The following is a 22,454-nucleotide window of genomic DNA, read 5'->3' as shown; positions in this document are numbered from 1 at the left end:
CCCCCGTTTCCCCTCACTGTATATGTTTTTTCCCCCTTTTTTCCCCTTTTTACCATTTTGAAAATGTTGGGCCCTAATACCCTAAGTGTAGTGCTTTATGGTGTCGTCCGCTCAGAGTTAACAGTATTGTGTTGTGCTTGAAATGTACTGTAATTCTGCAAACTGTTAATACATATTTCAATCAATCAATCAATCAATCAATCAATCAATCAATCAAAAACAACAAATGGGATATTACTAGTCTACAGGTATATAAAATATAGCACCAAAAATGCAGGTGGTTGGTTGTAGGTGTAAAACCACTAATGTAGTGAATACCATACAAGACATGATATTGTTTAATAGTGCTTCAGGGATGATATGATTGAAATAACATGACTTTGTACAACAGGATGCTGTTGTCAGCTTGACTTCAGACAAAAAGGATGCAGAAAAAGGTGAGCTTTATACATAAAGATATACCAAATACACCAGTTGTTACACTATGCATGTGAGGATGTAGAAATGCAGATAGCTTGGGTCACAGCCCATTTTGTGATCCAGCACAGGGCAGCGTTTATTCAAAAGGTTTCCATGGTCATGCCTATAGTAGACAGTCTAGGAAAAATGGTCCATCCTGAGCACTATGCCACGATTAAAGCTGAGAAGACAACCATGGACCAAATGAGGGAACTGTACACAGGCGGGATAGATAAAGGTGGACCTCGTATCAGAGCAGCGTTTTACAGTGCCCTTGAACAACATGTGCCCCACCTGCTGGTGAGCCTTGGTAAGAACACATGTACAACTAAATTATTATTATTTTTTACAACCTCAATATTATTCATAGTAGCAGTCCCATAGAGTGGACACGTTTGGGCCAGAATGGCTTTCCTCAGCTACTATCAGGACCACCTGCTATCAACAAGGAGCAATTGGTTATGCATTATCATATTCAACAATATTGCATCAATATGTCTTAAAGATGGAGTGCCACAATTGTTGTATTTTTCCAGTTTTTCATGTGTCTATGAGGTGACAGTAGGGGAGAGCCGCCAAATGCATAAAATGTTACACCTGGAGTATATGTGGGCTACAATTTTTTTCTTTGATGTTGGTGAATACAAATCCACATGGATGTCTTCATGCTTATGTTCTTCATTAGTTTGCATCGTGTTTATACGGAATGCACGTTCATTCTGGTCTGTAAGCAACGCCAAAGAACAACTTGCAAAAGTGGGTCAATTGTAACACACGCCATACCATTATATGTAATATTTACATATTTGACATATTGGCCACAATATTATGTTCAGTCAGCTGTCTTTCATTACAGAGTGTATTCTAAATTAGTTTAGGGTTGTATAACATTGTACAACTCAATCAATCAAACTTTGTTGTGTAATCAATGTATTTTCCCATTGAACTGACTCAAACGCCCAAACTGGTACACACGGTACTATTTAATAATTCCCTTATGTTTGATACATTTTCTTATCACATCCATGGTATGAAAACAATGTTAAGGAGTTGCTTCAATGAAATATAATTGCTTTAAGCTGAAAACGATATGTTTAATGATGTTTTTTAGCGTTGTTACATTTATCGCGCATGCCGTTACAATTAATCTGCAAATGTAACACTGGAACAGTGTCTACGTTCGGTTTAATAACTCCCGACCTGTTTTATCAATTGAAAAACTTGAAGTGGTTTATGTTAGCAGACATGTGTAGGTCCGTTGCCTAAACATATTACATATGTAGATAAACGGATCTCTGAGTAAAAGAGTGAAATGTGCAAAGTGTTACAACCATGGCGGCTCTCCCCTACTTCATTAGACACCCTGGAGTCGTTTTTATGTGCAATGGTGTATTAACTTTGTATTTAGGGTTTCTTCTTGGAGGCTGAACCCTTGACAGTCAAATGGGCCAATTAAATAAACAGTAATATAGTGACATCACACTATCAGCTCCTCCCCTAACCCCTCCCCCTTTATCATACAACTACAGCTGTGGGTGCGGCTTCAGTTCAGGTGGATCACCACCCATCACCACCCACCAGGCAAACCAGGCATACTTAATGAACTAGTGTACAAATACTGTACACTTTTTGGGAAAAGTTCTTCCTCCTTATATTATAATAATACCTGATGATCATGTTTTGGGGTGGGAAAAAAAATTGTGGCACTCCATCTTTAATGAAATCATACATATACATGGATGTTCATAATGAGAATAATGTAATGCAATGCATTGTCAAGAAAGGAAAACATTCAAAGAAACTTTACAGGCAACTTTACAGATTATTCACCCAGATCCTATTTTAATGAAGTCGAGGACATAATACACATGATGTTGGAGTGTGTTTTGTCACACACATCACAGTACAGAATGTCAGTTCTTCCTGGACTACAATGGACTACAGCCCTACAGACTATTATACTATAGAACTGGACTACAATGGACTACAGCCCTACAGACTATTATACTATAGAACTGGACTACAATGGACTACAGCCCTACAGACTATTATACTATAGAACTGGACTACAATGGACTACAGCCCTACAGACTATTATACTATAGAACTGGACTACATTGGACTACAGCCCTACAGACTATTATACTATAGAACTGGACTACATTGGACTACAGCCCTACAGACTATTATACTATAGAACTGGACTACAATGGACTACAGCCCTACAGACTATTATACTATAGAACTGGACTACATTGGACTACAGCCCTACAGACTATTATACTGGAACATTTGAAAACAATTCTAAGCAAATATATAGTTCAATAAACTACTTTGCAGCCAGATAACGGTTAGTCTTTATTAAATATTAAATAAATAAATAAATAACTTTGCGATTTGATTTTAATATTGTGGCGATATATTGCGATATATCTTTTTTGCCCACCTCTACGTCACACCCCTCTCTCTTTCTTGACAACTTGGTACAGTCTGGCTAGGTATTTGACAGTCGAATGGTACGGTACGGCCACACAGTCACGACAGAATGCTGCATCTGATTGCAAGCCCATACATACGCCATCACACACGTGCACACTGCACACATAGACATGAAAGGGGGCTTCAGCCCCTGCCCTTTTGGCCGTTGGTGAAAAGTGCCCTCTCCAAACCATGGATGCAGCATTTACTAAATTACTATGGTGACAAAAACCTAAATGCCCCCTTAACATGCCGTATGAGTTGCATTGGTGTGGTCTACCTTAAAAAACGTCTTTGTCTCATAGATTATGACAAGAATCCATTACATGAATGTCATACTGTTATGTCAACTCCTCTTCTTATGCAGGAGCTGTACTTCCATCAGAAGACTCAGCTAACAGTGGTGAGTTATGAAACATTTGATTTAACTGACAACACTAGAGAGCAGTATGAAAGTCACAGCTTTAACATGATGGAGAAAGGAATCCGAGATAAAGTCATTTGAAAAAAGGTAAACAACTTGATGTTTACGGGCGTGGCCATCTCGTTTCCGGTTCATTTTCTGTTTACTCTATACTATAGAGTGCTATAGAGTCTATAGCCTAATAACCCAGAGCTAATCTACAGTATATAGCACATGAGTGTGATCTATCATAAACCACTATAAAGACCAGACCAGGCAACATAGCTTTAGGTCATTGGCGCTTAACCGCTGGATTGGATGTGACGTACATTTACGCCAGTGGTAGTGAATGGGTTAATTTCAGTAAGCATTTTCTACATTTCTGTGCCATTCAACATAAATATTATGTTGGCCTATGAACCTTAATATTGTGATTTGTTCATATGGGTTAATTATAGCATCTTTGGAAATATATTTACTGGGGAAAAGGTTGACACATTCAATATTATTTTTTACCAGGAACATGTGATAGTTCCACTGGCAATACATGAATGTATTTGCCCCATAGATAATGACAATAATCCAATTACATGAATGTTATGTCAACTCACTGAGCTCACTTCATTACTCCTCTTCTTATGCAGGAGCTGTACTTCCATCAGAAGACTCAGCTAACAGTGGTGAGTTATGAAACACCCTAGAGAGCAGTATGAAAGTCACAGCTTTAACTGTGACTTAATGATGGAGAGGATGGATGATACACTTTTATTTGATTGATTGATTGATTGAAGAATTTATTAACAGTTTGCAGAATTACAGTACATTTCAAGCACAAACTCAATACAAAGGCTGTTAACTGTGAGTGGACGACCCAATTAAGCATTACACTTGTTTCCAATAGGGTCCACCATGTTCAAATCATCAAAAACATTTAGAGACGTACAAATAGACGTACAAATAGACACTTCTATATAGACAGAACAGGAATTCATCATAAAGGAGGTAAAAAGGGAAAAGAAACATATACAGTGAGGGAAAAAAAGGGGTGGGCGGTGGGGGGGATTCACGTTCAGCTCCGTTAATTTGTTTGTTTTCCTTGGAGGAGCTGCGTTGTGTCCCCAAGTCGGCTCCGTGGCCGTACCTTGAGTTGGCTGTGTGGCCGTGACCGTCTCTTGTGTTGGGTCCCCAAGTCGGCTCCGTGGCCGTACCTTGAGTTGGCTGTGTGGCCGTGACCGTCTCTTGTGTTGTCCTTGCATTGGGTCCCCAAGTCGGCTCAGTGGCCATACCTTGAGTTGGCTGTGTGGCCGCGACCGTCTCTTGTGTTGTCCTTGCGTTCGTGTTTCACACACAACTCTCTCTAGGTCGTCCTCAGACGAGCCCTCCATCGTCGCTTCCAGTCATCCTGGTTCTCCATACATCTGGCCAGCTCGTTGGTGCTTTGCGCTCCTGCGTCTTTCTTGAGTACATCCACATATGTTAATGTTGGACGTCCTTGATCGATGCCCATGTGTTGGTTCCCACAGCACTACTTTGCTGGCTGGCAGCTCTTGATGTCTTTGGCAGTGTCCTGCTAGTCTCATTCTCCTGGCTGCTACTTTCTGGCTCACCCTATTATTCCCTCATACAGGGTATTGTTGGTAACACGCTCTTGCTGATGTTAATTAAGTACTGCACGCAGCATTCTGGTGTAGCACCCGTCTAGAGACTTCTGCAGGGTTGGCTTCAGGGTCCAGCATTCGCTGCCATATAGGAGAACAGATTCCACCCTTGCATAGAAGAAGAGTTTGATTTGTCGGGGGACATTGGAGTTCCATACACTGGTCATGCCATTCAGGGCCCTCCATGCAAGTGACTTCCTCACTTTTAGATCCTGCTCGGTTGGTCAACTCAACGCCCAGGTACTTGAAGTCCATGACCTCCTTCAGTACAGTTTCTCCTGTTGTCAGAGGTTGATGATCCAGTGAGATCTTATAGGTGATAACCTCAGTTTTCTTGGCATTTAACCTGAGGCCCACGTTGGCACACTCGGACTCCACTCTGGTCAGGAGTTCCTGTGTTTGCTGCACGTTGTCAGAGAGCAGGCTGATGTTGTCTGCATAGTCCAGATCTGTCAGGACTACTTTGGGGTGTCATCTCGACCTCCTTGGTGTTAGAGTGAAGCCAAGATCCTGCTCTTGTCCACTGATGGCCTTCTTGAGTGCATAGTGCAGGACTATGATGAAGAGAAAGGGGGCTAGGATCCCCTTGCATTACCCCAGCCCGGATGGCTCCCGTACCAGTAGGCTCAGGACAGCTTCTTTCCTGTTGCTGTCTCCCTGCTGAACTCAGAAACACGAGGTATACCTTGTATAACTGTGAGATCCCTGTTAAGGCCATAATTAATACATTATTTGACTTCTTCAGTCTTAGTCTGACCATACGGGGCGGCAGTGGTTCAGGGGTAGATTGACTGGATGGGAACCACAAGGTTCCCAGTTCCAACCCGGGCTCCCCCAGAGTTAAGAATGAATGGAGCCTAAAGACACATCACCTGTGGTGGCCATGCTCTGATTAGCAATCAGCCGAGTGTTTAAGCCCCACCCGGGCATGGCCACATTCTTTTGTGTCCTTCTTTCTTGACTTTCCGAGCTCTCATCATTAGCTTCCTCTCCACACTTTGACTTCCTATGGGAGCTTTTCTGCCCAGGCTTGTTGGAAAATGTGAACAGGAGAAGCAAACTATGACAAGACCATGGTCTGTCAGCCATTGAGTAATCAATATCTTGCTGAAGACATTCTCTCCAGATGTATGTACCATCTGTTGCTCATACATTCTTATTCACGTTTCCACATGCACGTCTTCCCCACTTTTCCTGGGTTACATGACTCTCTGCATGAAGAGGATAATGTTCTCAAGCTGTTGCAAAAAGACTGGCACAATTCCAACTGAAGTCAGTTGTATCACATCCTGTAACAGAATGATAGGCAAGAAAGACATCACATACTTCCTTAGATTTTCATAGGTGTGTCCATAGCCAAGGGCATGCCAATGTGCAATTTCAATAGATATTATTGGCACACAAATTAAAATCTAACACACACGCACTATTTATTTAATTAGCTGCAGCTGTGTTGCTTACATCACTGTATACTTCTGTAGCCTGCCATGTTTTTACCCTGTAGTTCTTAACCTGGTGTGGAAAACTAACATAGGCTATAGGGTTTTATGCCCCTATAATAAACAAAGTGTCAGAACAGAAATACAATTCCATCTCATTTTGTTTTTATCAATTCTACAAGAAACATTGACAGCTCTATGCCTAGTTTAAATAATAATTAATAAGACGTCACATGGAAGATTCAGCAGCAATATTCACTAGAAAGGTCGCAATTTTAAAAAATTGCAAAGTGTGGTTGCCGCAGTGGCTTACATATGCCCCTCCTACTGATATTGCCAGCCAATTACAATGTCGCTTCACCCCTGCGATCATGCGCAAGTAATTCGGAGGGTATTTATCCCCAAAAAATCATGTTTTTGCGAGAAATGGTTAAAGTTTTCGCATTTGCGGCGCCCCCTATAGATGAAAATGGAATTGCTGATTCAAATTTGGGATGGATTGGACATTCCGTTCGTGATTTATGGCATTTTTTGTGATATAGGCCTCTCCTACTAACTTTGGACGACGATTACGGCCGAACGATACGCACTACCAAAATACTGCAGTTGGTGTTTTAATCGGATGGGTCCGGAGAGCATGTGTGCCGATTTTTGTGAGATTTGGACAAAATCTGTAGGAGGAGGAGCCAAAAGTGTGTTTTGGAGAAAATTCAAAATGGCGGAAAATCTATCATGACGCAAATGGGGAGATGCGTCATGGCCCAAGGAAGTCAGGGAAAATAATATTTTGATTTTACGACCTACGGTTCAAGAGTTATAAGCCAAAACGTAAAGTGGGCTGTTATAGCGCCACCATGAGGCCGACCGATAACATTATAAGTTGATTAATTTTAGTAATTATTATGAACCTACCCTCCAAGTTTTGTAACTATAGTGCTTATAGTCTCTGAGGAAAAAATACTTGAATGTGAGAATGCGAAAAATCGCATTTTCCCATTCATGTCAATGGGGAAATTTTATTCACTAATAAATTAATATCAATTAAACTATACAACATTTCTCTTAAAAAAATACAAGCACATCCTTCCCGATGAAGCCGGTAAATTTGAGATATGGCTCAAGTGCGTACAGTCAAAACTGTGGGAGGAGTAGTGCGTCAAACAAAAGGTTACTCCAGTGGAATAAAGTGTTCCAATTACATGAGTCTGGTTGCCCTTTTAGGGCCTTTGCCCTTTTTGCCCTTTTAGGGCAACCACACTAATAATAATAAAGTGTTACAATTACAATAGTCTGGTTGCCCTTTGGGCAACCACACTAATGAAGCTGACATGTTAACATTGTGTGTTTGTAACAGAATCCACCATGGGGACACTTAAGCAGCGCATGTTGGATACTCTGGATCATCTGCTTCAGGATGAGTTTGACAGGTTCAAGTGGCATCTACAAGAGCCTGAAAATGTTGAAGGTCTCAAGCCGCTCACAAAGAGTGTTCTGGAGAACGCCAAGAGGACAGACACAGTGGACCTGATCGTGCAGAGCTACCCTGGTAGAGAAACTCAGATCATGCTGAATGTTCTGACAAAGATACACAGGATTGATCTAGTGGAGGGGTTTAAAACCACACCAACAGGTAGGTGAAGAGAGGATAGAGATTTTAAGTTTATAAATTAATACTAGAAAGGTCGCAATTAAAAAAAATTGCAAATTGTGGTTGCCGCAGTGGCTTACATATGCCCCTCCCACTGATATTGCCAGCCAATTGCAATGTCGCGTCACCCCTGCGATCATGCGTAAGTAATTCGGAGGGGATTTATCCCCCCAAAAATCATGTTTTTGCGACAAACGGTTACATTTCTCGCATTTGCGGCGCCCCCTATGGATGAAAATAGAATTGCTTTTGGTACTTGGTTGATTGAACCACCCGCGACATGTGATTCAAATTGGGGATGGATTGGACATTTCGTTCGTGATTTATGGCATTTTTTGTGATATAGGCCCCTCCTACTAACTTCGGACGACGATTACGGCCGAACGATATGCACTACCAAAATTCTGCTAGTTGGTGTTTTAATCGGATGGGTCCAGAGATCATGTGTACCAATTTTTGTGAGATTTGGACAAAATCTGTAGGAGGAGGAGCAAAAAGTGTGTTTTGGAGAAAATTCTAAATGGCGGAAAATCTATCATGACGCAAATGGGCGTGGCCTATATGAGGAGATGCGTCATGACTCAAGGAAATCAGGGAAAAAATAATTTGGATTTTACAACCTACGGTTCAAGAGTTATAAGCCAAAATGTAAAGTGGGCTGTTATAGCGCCACCATGAGGCCGACCGATAACATTATAAGTTGATTAATTTTAGTAATTATTATGAACCTACCCTCCAAGTTTTGTAACTATAGTGCTTACAGTCTCTGAGGAAAAAATACTTGAATGTGACAAAATGCGAAAAATCGCATTTTCCCATTCATGTCAATGGGGAAATTCTATTCACTAATAAATTCATATCAATTAAACTATGACACATTTCTCTTAAAAAAATACAAGCACATCCTTCCCGATGAAGCCGGTCAATTTGACATATGGGTCCAGTGCGTACAGTCAAAACTGTGGGAGGAGTAGCATTTCAAAATAAAGGTTACTCCAGGTGAATAAAGTGTTCCAATTACAATAGTCTGGTTGCCCTTTAGGGCAACCACACTAATAATTCAGCATCTACAGCAGCAGAGCCATGAATATAATTACCAAGTCCACTCATTTGAGGACCACATTTATCATAGCATGCACTTACTGGTGTCCTCTGTTCTTTGGTTATTTAGAAATCCTTACTCCCCAACTACTCAAGTATTTTCTGAAGAAGGAGGGACAGTATCTGATTGAGTGGAAACGACCTGAGGAAAACCCAGAAGAAACACCTCTGAACCAGGACTTCACAGAGGTCAATGTCACAGTGGTAGCTAGTGGAGAGGTCAACAAGGAACATGAGGTCAGCCAGATTGAAACTGTGTCCAGAAAAACATCCAGACCAGAAACACCAATCAAGTCTCTAGACATCACTAAACCTTTACCTGGGGAAGCTGAAATCAAAACAGTGCTGATGAAGGGAGTGGCTGGCTCTGGTAAAACAGCCTTAACTCAGAAGTATGCTCAGGACTGGGCAGATGACATAGCCAACCAGGATATCCTCTTCCTGTTCCCATTCACTTTCCGAGAGCTGAATGTCAAGCAGAAGGAGATGAAATACAGCTTGATGGAACTTCTTCGTGATTTTTTTGGTGAAATCAACAAGGCAGATATTTGCAGCGGAAAAGGGTCTAACGTTATGTTCATCCTCGATGGGCTGGATGAGTTTTGTACTCCTCTACGCCATCTATTCGAGAAAAGGGAGATCTGCACTGACGTAGAAAAGAAAATGTCAGTGGACATGCTGCTGACAAATCTCATCAAGGGAAACCTGCTTCCCAAAGCTCGCATCTGGATAACCACACGACCTGCAGCCGCCGATCAGATCCCTGCTAAGTATGTTGACAGGGTGACGGAGTTGAGAGGGTTCACTGACGACCAGAAGGAGGAGTACTTCAAGAAGAGAATTAGTGATGAGAACATGGCAAATAAAATCATCTCACACATCAAGACATCACGAATCCTCCACATCATGTGTCACATCCCAATCTTCTGTTGGATCATTGCTGGAGTTCTGAAGGACATTTTAATAAAAGGGACAGGAATGCTGCCAAAGACCCTGCCCGAGATGTACATCCACTTCATGCTGGTTCAGTCCAAACAGAAAGAGACCAAGTATGACTGGAGTCCAGCTAAGAACACGCACGCCATTCTGTCAATGGGAAAACTGGCTTATAAACATCTGGAGAAAAGCAACCTGATCTTCAATGAAGCAGACCTGAAAGAGTGTGGCATTGATATCAATGATGCAGCAGTGTGCTCAGGCATGTTCACACAGACGTTTAAAGAGGTGCGTGGTGGGTTGCACAAGGACAAGGTGTTCAGCTTTGTCCATCTGAGCGTCCAGGAGTTTCTGGCTGCTCTTTACGTCTTTCACACATTCACCAACACTGGCGTCAATGTACTGTCAACCTCCAAGTGGCCAAAGCTGTTTAGACCACAGTTAAACAACCTCTACCAGAGTGCTGTAGACAAGGCCTTAAAGAGTCCAAATGGACACCTGGACTTGTTCCTCCGTTTCCTGCTGGGCCTCTCATCGGAGACCAATCAGACTCTCTTACAAAGACTGCTGGAACATACAGGAAATAGGTCACAGGCCAATCAGAAAACTGTCCAGTACATCAAGGAGAAAATCAGGGAGAATCTCTCTCCAGAGAGAACAATCAATCTGTTCCACTGTCTGAATGAGTTGGGTGATCATTCTCTAGAGGAGGAGATCCAACAGTACCTGACCTCAGGGAGTCTGTCCACTGTCTCTCCTGCTCAGTGGTCAGCTCTGGCCTTCATGTTGCTGTCATCAGGAAAGGAGCTGGACGTGTTTGACCTGAAGAAATACGGTTCCTCAGAAGAGGCTCTTCTGAGGCTGCTGCCAGTGGTCAAAGCCTCCAACAGAGCTCTGTAGGTTAACTGAAGACTGAATACACTTAAAATATGTCACAGTTCTATAGGAAATAACCACCATTTCAATGCTGTTTATACTTCCTTAATATATTATGTGATATTGATTTTACAGGAAAAGAAAAAAGAGAATACAAACAGATTTTTACCACTGCTCTTTCTTCAGGCTGAGTGGCTGTAACCTCTCAGAGCGATGCTGTGTGGAGTTAGCATCAATGCTCAGCTCCAACTGCAGTCTAATAGAATTGGACATGAGCAACAACGATCTGCAGGTTTTGGACATAACACATCTATGTTTTGGACTGAGGAGTCCACACTGTAAACTGGAGACCCTCAGGTTTGTATGCCTGACAATTATCCTGGCGTAACCACACATGGAGTTTGCCCTGATTCATTTATATACGAATATGATTACTGCAGTAGAACGATTAACAAGTAGAACATGCATGCGTTTGTGTAGATGCTGAGTAAGCTGGATGAACAACAATGGATTCAAACCCCAGACTCTGTGATGGTGAACAGTTAATGTACCCCTCTGTCACCTGAGGGCCCAACAGAGCCCAATAACCTACTATAATAAAAACAGTTACTGTACCCCTCTGTCACCTGAGGGCCCAAAAGAGCCCAATAAACTACTATAATAAATATGAACAGTTACTGTACCCCTCTGTCACCTGAGGGCCCAACAGAGCCCAATAACCTACTATAATAAATATGAACAGTTACTGTACCCCTCTGTCACCTGAGGGCCCAACAGAGCCCAATAACCTACTATAATAAATATGAACAGTTACTTTACCCCTCTGTCACCTGAGGGCCCAACAGAGCCCAATAACCTACTATAATAAATATGAACAGTTACTTTCAAGCCTGTTTTCGCTGTTTTCTGCAAGACATTACTTAACCCATTTTGACCTGAGATCAGATTCTAAAAATGTCTTCTACATCCTGACAGTTTTCTGAAAAAGCTGTTTCTATGTCAGTCGTTCTTCAATTTTTCAAAATAGCAGACCTACAAGCTTGTAGCACGCCACTTGTGGCGTGCGTGTGTGTGTGTGCGTGCACGTGCGTGCAGGTTGTCAGGCTGCATGCTCTCAAAGGAAGGTTGTTCTTATCTGGTCTCATTGATTTTTATCACTTCTCTTTCTTCAGGCTGAGTGGCTGTAACCTCTCAGAGCGATGCTGTGTGGAGTTGGCATCAATTCTCAGCTCCAACTGCAGTCTAATAGAATTGGACATGAGCAACAACGATCTGCAGGATTTGGGCATACAAAATCTGTGTCTTGGACTGAGGAGTCCACACTGTAAACTGGAGACCCTCAGGTTTGTATGCCTGACAATTATCCTGGTGTAACCACACATGGAGTTTGCCCTGATTCATTTATATACTTCGCGAAGATGATTACTTCTTAGCAGTAGAACGATTAACAAGTAGAACCGAGCCTGGTACTTGCTTATACATACATACATACATACATACATACATACATACACACATACGTGCGTGCATGCGTGCATGCGTGCGTGCGTTCCCCCTCACAAGTCATGCATTCGTGCTACTTAATCCTCCACAGACATTTCTGTATTTGTACGACTGCTGTCACCTTACCTGCCAGTGACTAGCACAGTGACAATGTCCGCTTCCCTCCCCCAAGCATGCACAGCTGTGTTTGTGTAGATGCTGAGTAAGCTGTATGAACCACAATGGATTCAAACCCCAGACTCTGTGATGGTGAACAGTTAATGTACCCCTCTGTCACCTAAGGGCCCAACAGAGCCCAATAACCTACTTTAATAAATATGAACAGTTACTGTACCCCTCTGTCACCTGAGGGCCCAACAGAGCCCAATAACCTACTATAATAAATATGAACAGTTACTGTACCCCTCTGTCACCTGAGGGCCCAACAGAGCCCAATAACCTACTATAATAAATATGAACAGTTACTGTACCCCTCTGTCACCTGAGGGCCCAACAGAGCCCAATAACCTACTATAATAAATATGAACAGTTACTGTACCCCTCTGTCACCGGAGGGCCCAAAAGAGCCCAATAACCTACTATAATAAATATGAACAGTTACTGTACCCCTCTGTCACCTGAGGGCCCAACAGAGCCCAATAACCTACTATAATAAATATGAAACTAGTAATATTGTAGCACAAATCATTGCTAATTTTAAGGTATACAATCATAATCTGGGGACCTGAATGGTTATGTGTGACTATTTTTGATACAGAGACAGTCAATGGGTTAGGGTTAGGGTTAGGGTTAGGAGATGAGAAATGTATTTATTTATTTATTTATTTGTATCCAAAATGAGTTAATAGCACAGGCAAACTCTTCACATACTAGACTAGAGCATGTCTCAAATAAATGTCAGAGCTGAAATCGACATGTAAAAATGAAATAAATGCTTAAACATGTAGCTAGGTGTAATGTTAGAGACCACAGAAGTGAACCTTTCAAGCCTGTTTTCGCTGTTTTCTGCAAGACATTACTTAAGCCATATCTCCCAAAATGGTGGGTCAAACTGTCAATTTGAAGCTATGATTCCCTGCTTTCATATGACATGAAAAAACGAAAATAAAAAAAAAAAAATCAATGACTTAGCCTCCGTCAGAAGCGTTCACATTTGAGCTTGAGGAGAGATGAGGGAAGTTCATCCTTGAGAATTGGCCTTGGCCTTTATGATCCAGTCTCGTCTACAAACCATTCATGTGTGTGTGTGTGTGTGTGTGTGTGTGTGTGTGTGTGTGTGTGTGTGTGTGTGTGTGTGTGTGTGTGTGTGTGTGTGTGTGTGTGTGTGTGTGTGTGTGTGTGTGTGTGTGTGCGTGCGTGTGCGCGTGTGTGCGTGTGTGCAGGTTGTCAGGCTGCATGGTCTCAAAGGAAGGTTGTTCTTATCTGGTCTCAGCTCTGAGATCCAACTCCCACCTAAAAGTGTTGGACTTGAGCTACAATCACCCAGGAGACCAAGAGACGCTGCCCTCTGCTGGACAACTGAAGACTCTCAGGTATGGACAGACTTGATGCCAGTCAGTGTAAATGTGCCTAGTTGTTGTTTAACCCATTTAGACCTGACACTAGATTCTAGTTTTCATAGTATTCAGAAAACCCTGTTTCTATGTCACTGGTTCTCAAACTATTTCATGTCAAGGACCCCAAAAATGTTATGTATTTGGCCGCCGACCCCCATCTGAAAATATGTTGTTCCAGGGGACCCCCCCGGAAGCAAAGATTTTAACTTTCATTCTGAAACAATATATATTCCAAATTTGCACCACATTTTCACAATTTTCAAAAATAGCAGATCTACAAGCTCGTAGCGCGGCACTCGTTGTCTGCTATTTTTCAACAGCTAATGTATAACATAATGCTTAAAACACCAAAAGGGTGCTGTATAGTAGCATTTAATGTTTAATAAATGCATAATTATCTATCATTATTGTTTCTATTATCTTATCTTTGTCTCTCCTTCACCCACAGTGACCACAGTGGAGAGTGCAGGCTGAGACCAGGTGTGAGGAAGTGTAAGTGTTTATTCTGTTCTATTCATTAAATCAAAGAAGCACAACATCCTGCTATGTATGAACAGCTCATATACAGCATGTCACTTTCACTTAACATGACTGTAATGTGTTTATATTAACCAAAACATGCATTATATTTCCTGGGGTTTATTACTAAACACAATGTAGATTTGGGTGAACTCTGCCTACCTATGGTGTCCACATAGGATTCTAGAAATATACACTAAGTACCTACTGTGCGTCTCAAAGCTTTCAGCACTTCCTCTCTGAATGTAAACTCCCTGGCCTGTAAGAGCACACCAAACAGAAGTGATTTAGTTAAAGACAGCCTCTTTCTAATCAAACAACTGTTGATGTGGGCTTAAATAGTTAAAGGAACATTAACTATTAGTGAGACATTTATTTAAGAGTCTCAACCACTTAAGAGGACCATATAAAATTAGCTCAAACTAGTGCTGGTTGTCTGGGCTAGGCCCTGCCGCAGTGGTGTCCGATTAGAACGTATCGGGGTTGCTGAAACTTTTAACACAACAATATCTTGGTTGTAAGGCCAGATATCGCTGAGAATATCTTGGTTGTAAGGCCAGATATTGCTGAGAATATCTTGGTTGTAAGGCCAGATATCGCTGAGGATATCTTGGTTGTAAGGCCAGATATCGCCGAGGATATCTGGGTTGTAAGGCCAGATATCGCTAAGGATATCTGGGATGTAAGGCCAGATATCAGTGAGGATATCTTGGTTGTAAGGCCAGATATCGCAGAGGATATCTGGGTTGTAAGGCCAGATATCGCTGAGGATATCTGGGTTGTAAGGCCAGAAATAAGTGAGGATATCTGGGTTGTAAGGCCAGATATCGCTGAGGATATCTGGGATGTAAGGCCAGATGTCCTGTCTCGTACGGAAGGTGACGGAGTCTCTCGTAGCAAATGCTGCTAGCTCCCCTAAACTTCTAAACTTCCCCTAAACTTATGTATACTTATACTGATTCTACTTATATAAGGTTCTTACTGGGTGCGTGTCATGATGACGATGCCAAACGTGTATCCCAATATATGATGGTTTCTACATTAGCCTGATGTCAGTGCTGGATGACGCCGTCGTCCTCATATATGGAGCTCTAGGTGAAAGCCTCCGCTACAGCCACCCCTAAGACCTACGACAAATAGCCACAAAGCCAATTTACAAGCTCGCAACGTGTTGCATCATGACGCGTTGAGAGCTTGTATATCGGCTACTTTCACCGTCTTTGGACTTTTTTAAATACAGTTTATCAGTACAACCACTGGTTTGTTTACCTTAGGAGGTACAATACTCTTAAAGAGATCTAAACATAATATAAGCAATCAAATACTGAGTGAATTACTAATTTCAATTATGGTACATCTATTGATTTAAAACAAACAGCCTCATTCTTAGTTCCACATGAACCCGTTTAGACCTGAGGATGATTCTACAAATGTCTTCTAAATCCTGACAGTTTTCTGAAAAACCCATGTTTCTGTCAGTCGTTCTCAAACATCTTCATGTCAAGGACCCCCAGAAATATATGTATTTGGCCCCCAACCCCCAGCTGGAAATATGTTGTTCCAGGGATCCCCCAGAAGCAAAGATATGAGTTAAAAATGTTCTGAAAGAATATATATTCAAAGATTTGCACCACATTTTCACGATATATAATTTCAAAAAGTATAACATAATGCATAAAACACCAAAAGGGGTTCCCGTCCTGAATGGGTTAAAACACAGACTATCTGAGGCTTTTATTTTGACAATGTCCATCAATAGCTTCCTGTCGGGGCACTGATAGCCGAGTGGTAAAGACACGTACCACATGGGCTCTGATTCCTGACCGGTCTGGGGTTCAATTCCTAATCCTGGTGACGGCTTCACTGCATGTCACTCCCCAACTCACCCCCTGTTTCCTGTCTCTGTCAGTTGTACTATCGAATAAAGGCAGAGAAGTCCCCAGAAATATAGAGACAAACTATTACAAATTCACTATTATTAAATGTTTTTATAGATGTATCTCTGTGTGTGCGTGCGTGCGTGCGTGCGTGCGTCCTCATGTTATTATAGGTCACACATTTAATAGGTGTGTGCATGTGCGCGCGCGTGCATGCGTGAGTGCGTGTCTGTTTGTTGAAATATTTAGTTTTGAAGTCCACCGTCTGGGAATAGTGTTTAAACTGAGTGTTTATAGCTATCTAGCTATTGTATCTCGTGTTTGTTTAAACACAACACTTGCACTTGCAGTTTGGGCAACTCCAAAGCAAACTCCACATGCCCCAACATTTTATTTACCTGCCATAGTGTCAACCCTTACCCCTGTGTTGGATCTGTGGTGACACTAGCATATTTGCCGATACCGATATGACCCGATATGACCAAATTAGGGCCGATCCGATACTTTTCCGATATAGTATCGGGACATCTCTACTAATAATACCCGCTGTCAACTTGTCATAGCACCCGTTTTAACTATCTGGCTGTGTCCCTTTTGTGCCCATACTGTATATGGAGATTTCTGTATCTGTCTGTCTGCCTCTGTCTGTCTGCCTGTGCCCGAAGAGTGCGCTATGTAAATGCACCATTTACCATTTTACATTCACACACCTTTACATAGATTGTGCATTACATTCACCCATTCACATACCTTTACATAGATTGTGCATTACATTCACCCATTCACACACACATTCACACACCTTTACATAGATTGTGCATTACATTCACCCATTCACACACCTTTACATAGATTGTGCATTACATTCACCCATTCACACACCTTTACATGGATTGTGCATTACATTCACCCATTCACACACCTTTACATAGATTGTGCATTACATTCACCCATTCACACACCTTTACATAGATTGTGCATTACATTCACCCATTCACACACACATTCATACACCAATAGTTGAGGATTAGGAAACCATGCAAGGCACCAACCTGCACATCTGGAGCAATTAGGGTTCAGAGTCTTGCTCAAGGACACTTTGACACTAACTCTGGGGGAGCCCGGGTTCGAACTAGGAACATTGCGGTTGCCATCCGGCCACTCTACCCCTGAGCCACTGCTGCCCCTGTGTGTGTGTGTGTGTGTGTGTGTGTGTGTGTGTGTGTGTGTGTGTGTGTGTGTGTGTGTGTGTGTGTGTGTGTGTGTGTGTGTGTGTGTGTGTGTGTGTGTGTGTGTGTGTGTGTGTGTGTGTGTGTGTGTGTGTGTGTTGAATTTGAAGTCGGTGGGTCAAACGGTTCTCGAGTTACGTGCATTACAACCGCACACACGCACACACGCACACACGCACACACGCACACACGCGCACAAACACACACACACACACACACACACACACACACACACATACATACACACGGCACATTTATAGTTAGACTGTGCATTACATTCACACACATCCACACACCTTTACATAGATTGTGCATTACATTCACCCATTCACACACACATCCACACACCTTTACATGGATTGTGCATTACATTCACCCATTCACACACACATTCACACACCTTTACATAGATTGTGCATTACATCCACACACCTTTACATGGATTGTGCATTACATTCACCCATTCACACACACATCCACACACCTTTACATGGATTGTGCATTACATTACATTCACCCATTCACACAGACATTCACACACCTTTACATATATTGTGCATTACATTCACCCATTCACACACCTTTACATAGATTGTGCATTACATTCACCCATTCACACACACATCCACACACCTTTACATGGATTGTGCATTACATTCACCCATTCACACACACATTCACACACCTTTACATAGATTGTGCATTACATTCACCCATTCACACACACATCCACACACCTTTACATGGATTGTGCATTACATTCACCCATTCACACACACACACACACACACACACACACACACACACACACACACACACACACACACACACACACACACACACACACACACACACACACACACACACACACCAATGGTTGAGGATTAGGAAACCATGCAAGGCACCAACCTGCACATCTGGAGCAATTAGGGTTCAGAGTCTTGCTCAAGGACACTTTGACACTAACTCTGGGGGAGCCCGGGTTCGAACTATAGGAACATTGTGGTTGCCATCTGGCCACTCTACCCCTGAGCCACTGCTGCCCCTGTGTGTGTGTGTGTGTGTGTGTGTGGGGGTAGAGTGGCCAGATGGCAACCGCAATGTTCCTATATAAAAAAAAAGTTTCCCCATATCATATTGTTTGCTATGTGTGCGTGTGTACAGAATTCAAACTGTAGCATTGATTATTGTCACGGACAGAAGTCATTATTTCCCTTTGCATATGCACCGGACTCGACCGGAGCGCACTCGCCTATTAGTTTGCATTGCATTCAGAACGCGCCCTTCATTAAAAACCAACTGCATCTGTGGCTCTCAGTGCGCGGTGTCCCACTATTGACTGGCTGAATTTGAAGTTTGAACTGCGCTGTGTCAGAGAAGTAACAGATAGAAGCGCGGAAACTTTATCCCCAAACGATATCCCCCTCACCTCCTTGCTGGAAATAAAAGTCTGGCTTTCCGAGGCTACATCCGTGCTGACGCAATGACTGTCCTGTTTCTGGTTTAGCTTTACGCGTGGGGCACATATATGAACCTCTCCGTCTCCGGTCAGTGCGGGTTGTTGTTTATTTACATGGCTCAGAAAATAAGTAACAAACTAACATGAGAACGTTATCGAGTTGGAGGAGGAGAAGGTTCACGTGGAAGGTAATGTAGATTGTATTCTGATGATGTGCCAAACTGCTGCTGGCTGCTGTGATGATAATATATAGACCTATGTCTTCTATATTGTGTTCTGAAGGTCGGGCTGACTGCCACTAGTGTTAATGTTATATTTTGTATTGTGTTCTCGGGCCGCTGCGCTGTGCTGCGCGCTGCTGCTGGCACTGTGTGCCAATGATGCCCCCTCTCATGTTGTGTTCTCTTTTCTGGTCTGTGTTGAATGATCCAACTATTGCAACTTCAACGGGGGAGAGAGAGAGAGAGAGTCGCGTTAGAGAGAGAGAGAGAGAGAGAGAGAGAGAGAGGAGAGAGAGAGAGAGAGAGAGAGATAGAAGGGGGGTCACGTTAGCAACAGGCTAAGCTCACAGCATATCGGTACGTTCGTTCTATAAAGGGTAGATCCGCCACCGTTTGGGGGGCTGCTGAGCCCCTAAACGGTAGCGATCTACCCTTTAATAGAACAAACGTACGGGTACATTCGTTGCATGAAGCGTAGATCTGCGAGCTCACAGGCTGGGGCAGCCCTCACTTCCCCCTCCGAGTCAGCGGCCGCATGGTCTAAAGTGCCTGCCCAATTTGAGGCTTTTTTATTCCTTTTCTCTTCCCCGTGGCCGGCGGCCCAACAAACTGTTCGCGACCGGGCCGTGAGCCTCTACGCGGCCCACGGGGGACGCGCGACGCACACACTGTTTAGTATTTACTATTATAGTTTTATGTTTTGATAATCAGCGCTTTGCCATATAGATGATACATACACTGTGCCATATTGGAGAGGCCACTGTGTGTGTGCGGCTGTGCGCAGTGCTTTGTTTGACATGCTCCGTATTTGAGCGCGTGCACCTCCACCAGCCCCTGTTAAACCCCCCCCCCCCCCCCCCCCCCCCCCCGTCATACAAAACGATAAATCGACTCAACTTCGACTTTACTGTCTGACAAGTCGACTTGGAAAAATCTCAAGTCGTTAATGCCCTATTACACACACGCGCGCGCGTCCCTGCCTGCCTGCCAGCCTGCCTGCCTGCCTGCCTGCGTGTGTGCGTGCGTGCTGCATGGTGATGTGTTGTGAACTTGTAGATCTTATTTATTATATGCAATATATTTATTATTAATATATTTCCATTCTGGACACGTCATTATAGGTGAACATTTTACTGAAAATAGCAGATCTACAAGCTCACACTGCATAGATCTGATATTTTTTAAATAGTGGTTTCTGAACAATTTGAACCCCAATGTGTTGCGATCTGAGCTTGTAGATCGAGTGCCTTCATTATTATTGATGAGTGTTTGTGTGTGTGTGTGTGTGTGTGTGTGTGTGTGTGTGTGTGTGTGTGTGTGTGTGTGTGTGTGTGTGTGTGTGTGTGTGTGTGTGTGTGTGTGCATGCATGATTGTATGTGCGTACATAGTGAGTGTACATCCATCACCATGTGCTGTGAACTTGTAGATCTTATTGTTGTTGTTGTTGTTGTTGTTGTTGTTATTATTAACCAGATATATTCAAGGTAATTATACAGCAGCTGAACATCATACAGAAAATGGCAGATCTACAAGCTCACAACGCACCGCAATGCATTGTGAGCTTGTAGATCTGCCATTTTCAATACTATTTGAAGCAGTGCTCATAGTGGTTAATAAGTTCAATGTTGTATATTATTATGAAGTTGTATGTGATTCTAAAGTGGTGTTGTGTTGTGTGTTGTTCTCTCATCAGATGTGTGTGAACTCACACTGGATCCAAACACAGCACACGGAGAACTCTCTCTGTCTGAGAACTACAGGAAGGTGACAAATGTGGGAGAGGATCAGCACTATCCAGATCACCCAGACAGATTTACCTCCTGGCAACAGGTTCTGTGTAGAGAGACTCTGACTGGACGGTGTTACTCTGAGGTAGAGTGGAGTGGATGGGTTGATATATCAGGGACAACCAGAGAAATCAAGAGGAGAGGAGACGGTGCTGACTGTACGTTAGGATACAACAACGTGTCCTGGAGTCTGAGATGTAATGATAATGACAACAGTTACGTTGTTCACAATGGGGTGGAGACTAAACTCTCTGTCCGTCCCTCTGACTCTGTCCTCGGTCTCCGTCGCTCCAACAGAGTAGCAGTGTACGTGGACTGCTCTGCTGGCACTCTGTCCTTCTACAAAGTGTCCTCTAACACACTGACACACCTTCACACCTTCCAGACCACTTCCACTGAACCACTCTGTGTTGGGTTCTGGTGCTGGCCGGGTTCCTCAGTGTCTCTGTGCCAGATCTAGGAGGAACAGTAACACCATGTGACCTGGATGCACTCATGCACACACGCATGCACACACGCACACACACACAGCACACACAGCCCTGAATGACCATAACAGGTCTGTAACTCTGAGAGTGATCTGACCTCATCAAACCCTGTACACTCAAGACATGCTCCATATGTGGCCAGTACAGAATTCACTCCATATGTTGATCTGACCCCCACCATGCCAAAGCGCCAGCTCTCGCCCAGCAGTCTGCTGTCACCCAGGAGGATGCATTATTATTAATATTATAACTCAACCTTAATTGAATTCACACTTCCAGCATGATCAGATGATCCTGATCAGAAGCAAGACCATCAGTTCAACACAGACAAATGGATGATAGTGATTCATCAAAGTCCTTTAGTTTATCAGACAGTGGATGGATTTGTTTTTACACCCTGATACCCCGACCAGGACAGGCTTCAGACGCCCCTCCATAGGAGACCAGTGTTGTTTTTGATTTTAGTTTTAGTCACCCGGAATGTTTTAGTGTTAGTCTCGTTTTAGTCGACTAAATATCAAAAGATTTTAGTCGGCTAAATCTACAGTTGATTTAGTCAACTAAAATGTATTTTGGCGGGCCTTGATGCCGTCATTTTTACACTTTCTGAAAATAGCCGATCTACAAGCTCACAACGCGTCGCGTGCAGCGCGGTGCGTTGTGAGCTTGTAGATCTGCTATTTTCAGCATGCAACCTAGTGTAAAATGACTTATACTGGATCTCTTGTCCACTAGTCCCTTCCTCACATTTTAGTCTAGTTTTTATTTGTCGACGAAATTGTCAGTACATTTAGTCTTAGTTTTAGTCATAGCTTC

General features: G+C 42.9%; 1 protein-coding gene across 1 annotated transcript; it reads left to right on the top strand.

Annotated features, from left to right (window-relative positions):
- Positions 1-606: 606 nt before the first annotated feature.
- Positions 607-21,610, top strand: LOC306917636 (NLR family CARD domain-containing protein 3-like; the record flags this gene model as incomplete). The annotated part of the gene is made up of 7 exons (XM_079495933.1): positions 607-769; positions 7,792-8,067; positions 9,257-11,018; positions 12,171-12,341; positions 13,884-14,033; positions 14,506-14,549; positions 21,057-21,610. The coding sequence occupies 7 exons, from the start codon at positions 607-609 to the stop codon at positions 21,608-21,610; spliced, it is 3,120 nt and encodes a 1,039-aa protein (XP_079352059.1).
- Positions 21,611-22,454: the final 844 nt, after the last annotated feature.

This window comes from Electrona antarctica (genome assembly GCF_951216825.1).
Source record: "Electrona antarctica genome assembly, chromosome: 24".
In the NCBI taxonomy this organism is placed as follows: domain Eukaryota; kingdom Metazoa; phylum Chordata; class Actinopteri; order Myctophiformes; family Myctophidae; genus Electrona; species Electrona antarctica.
Note: the sequence above shows the minus strand (reverse complement) of the source record. Positions and strands in the feature narration are given on the sequence as shown.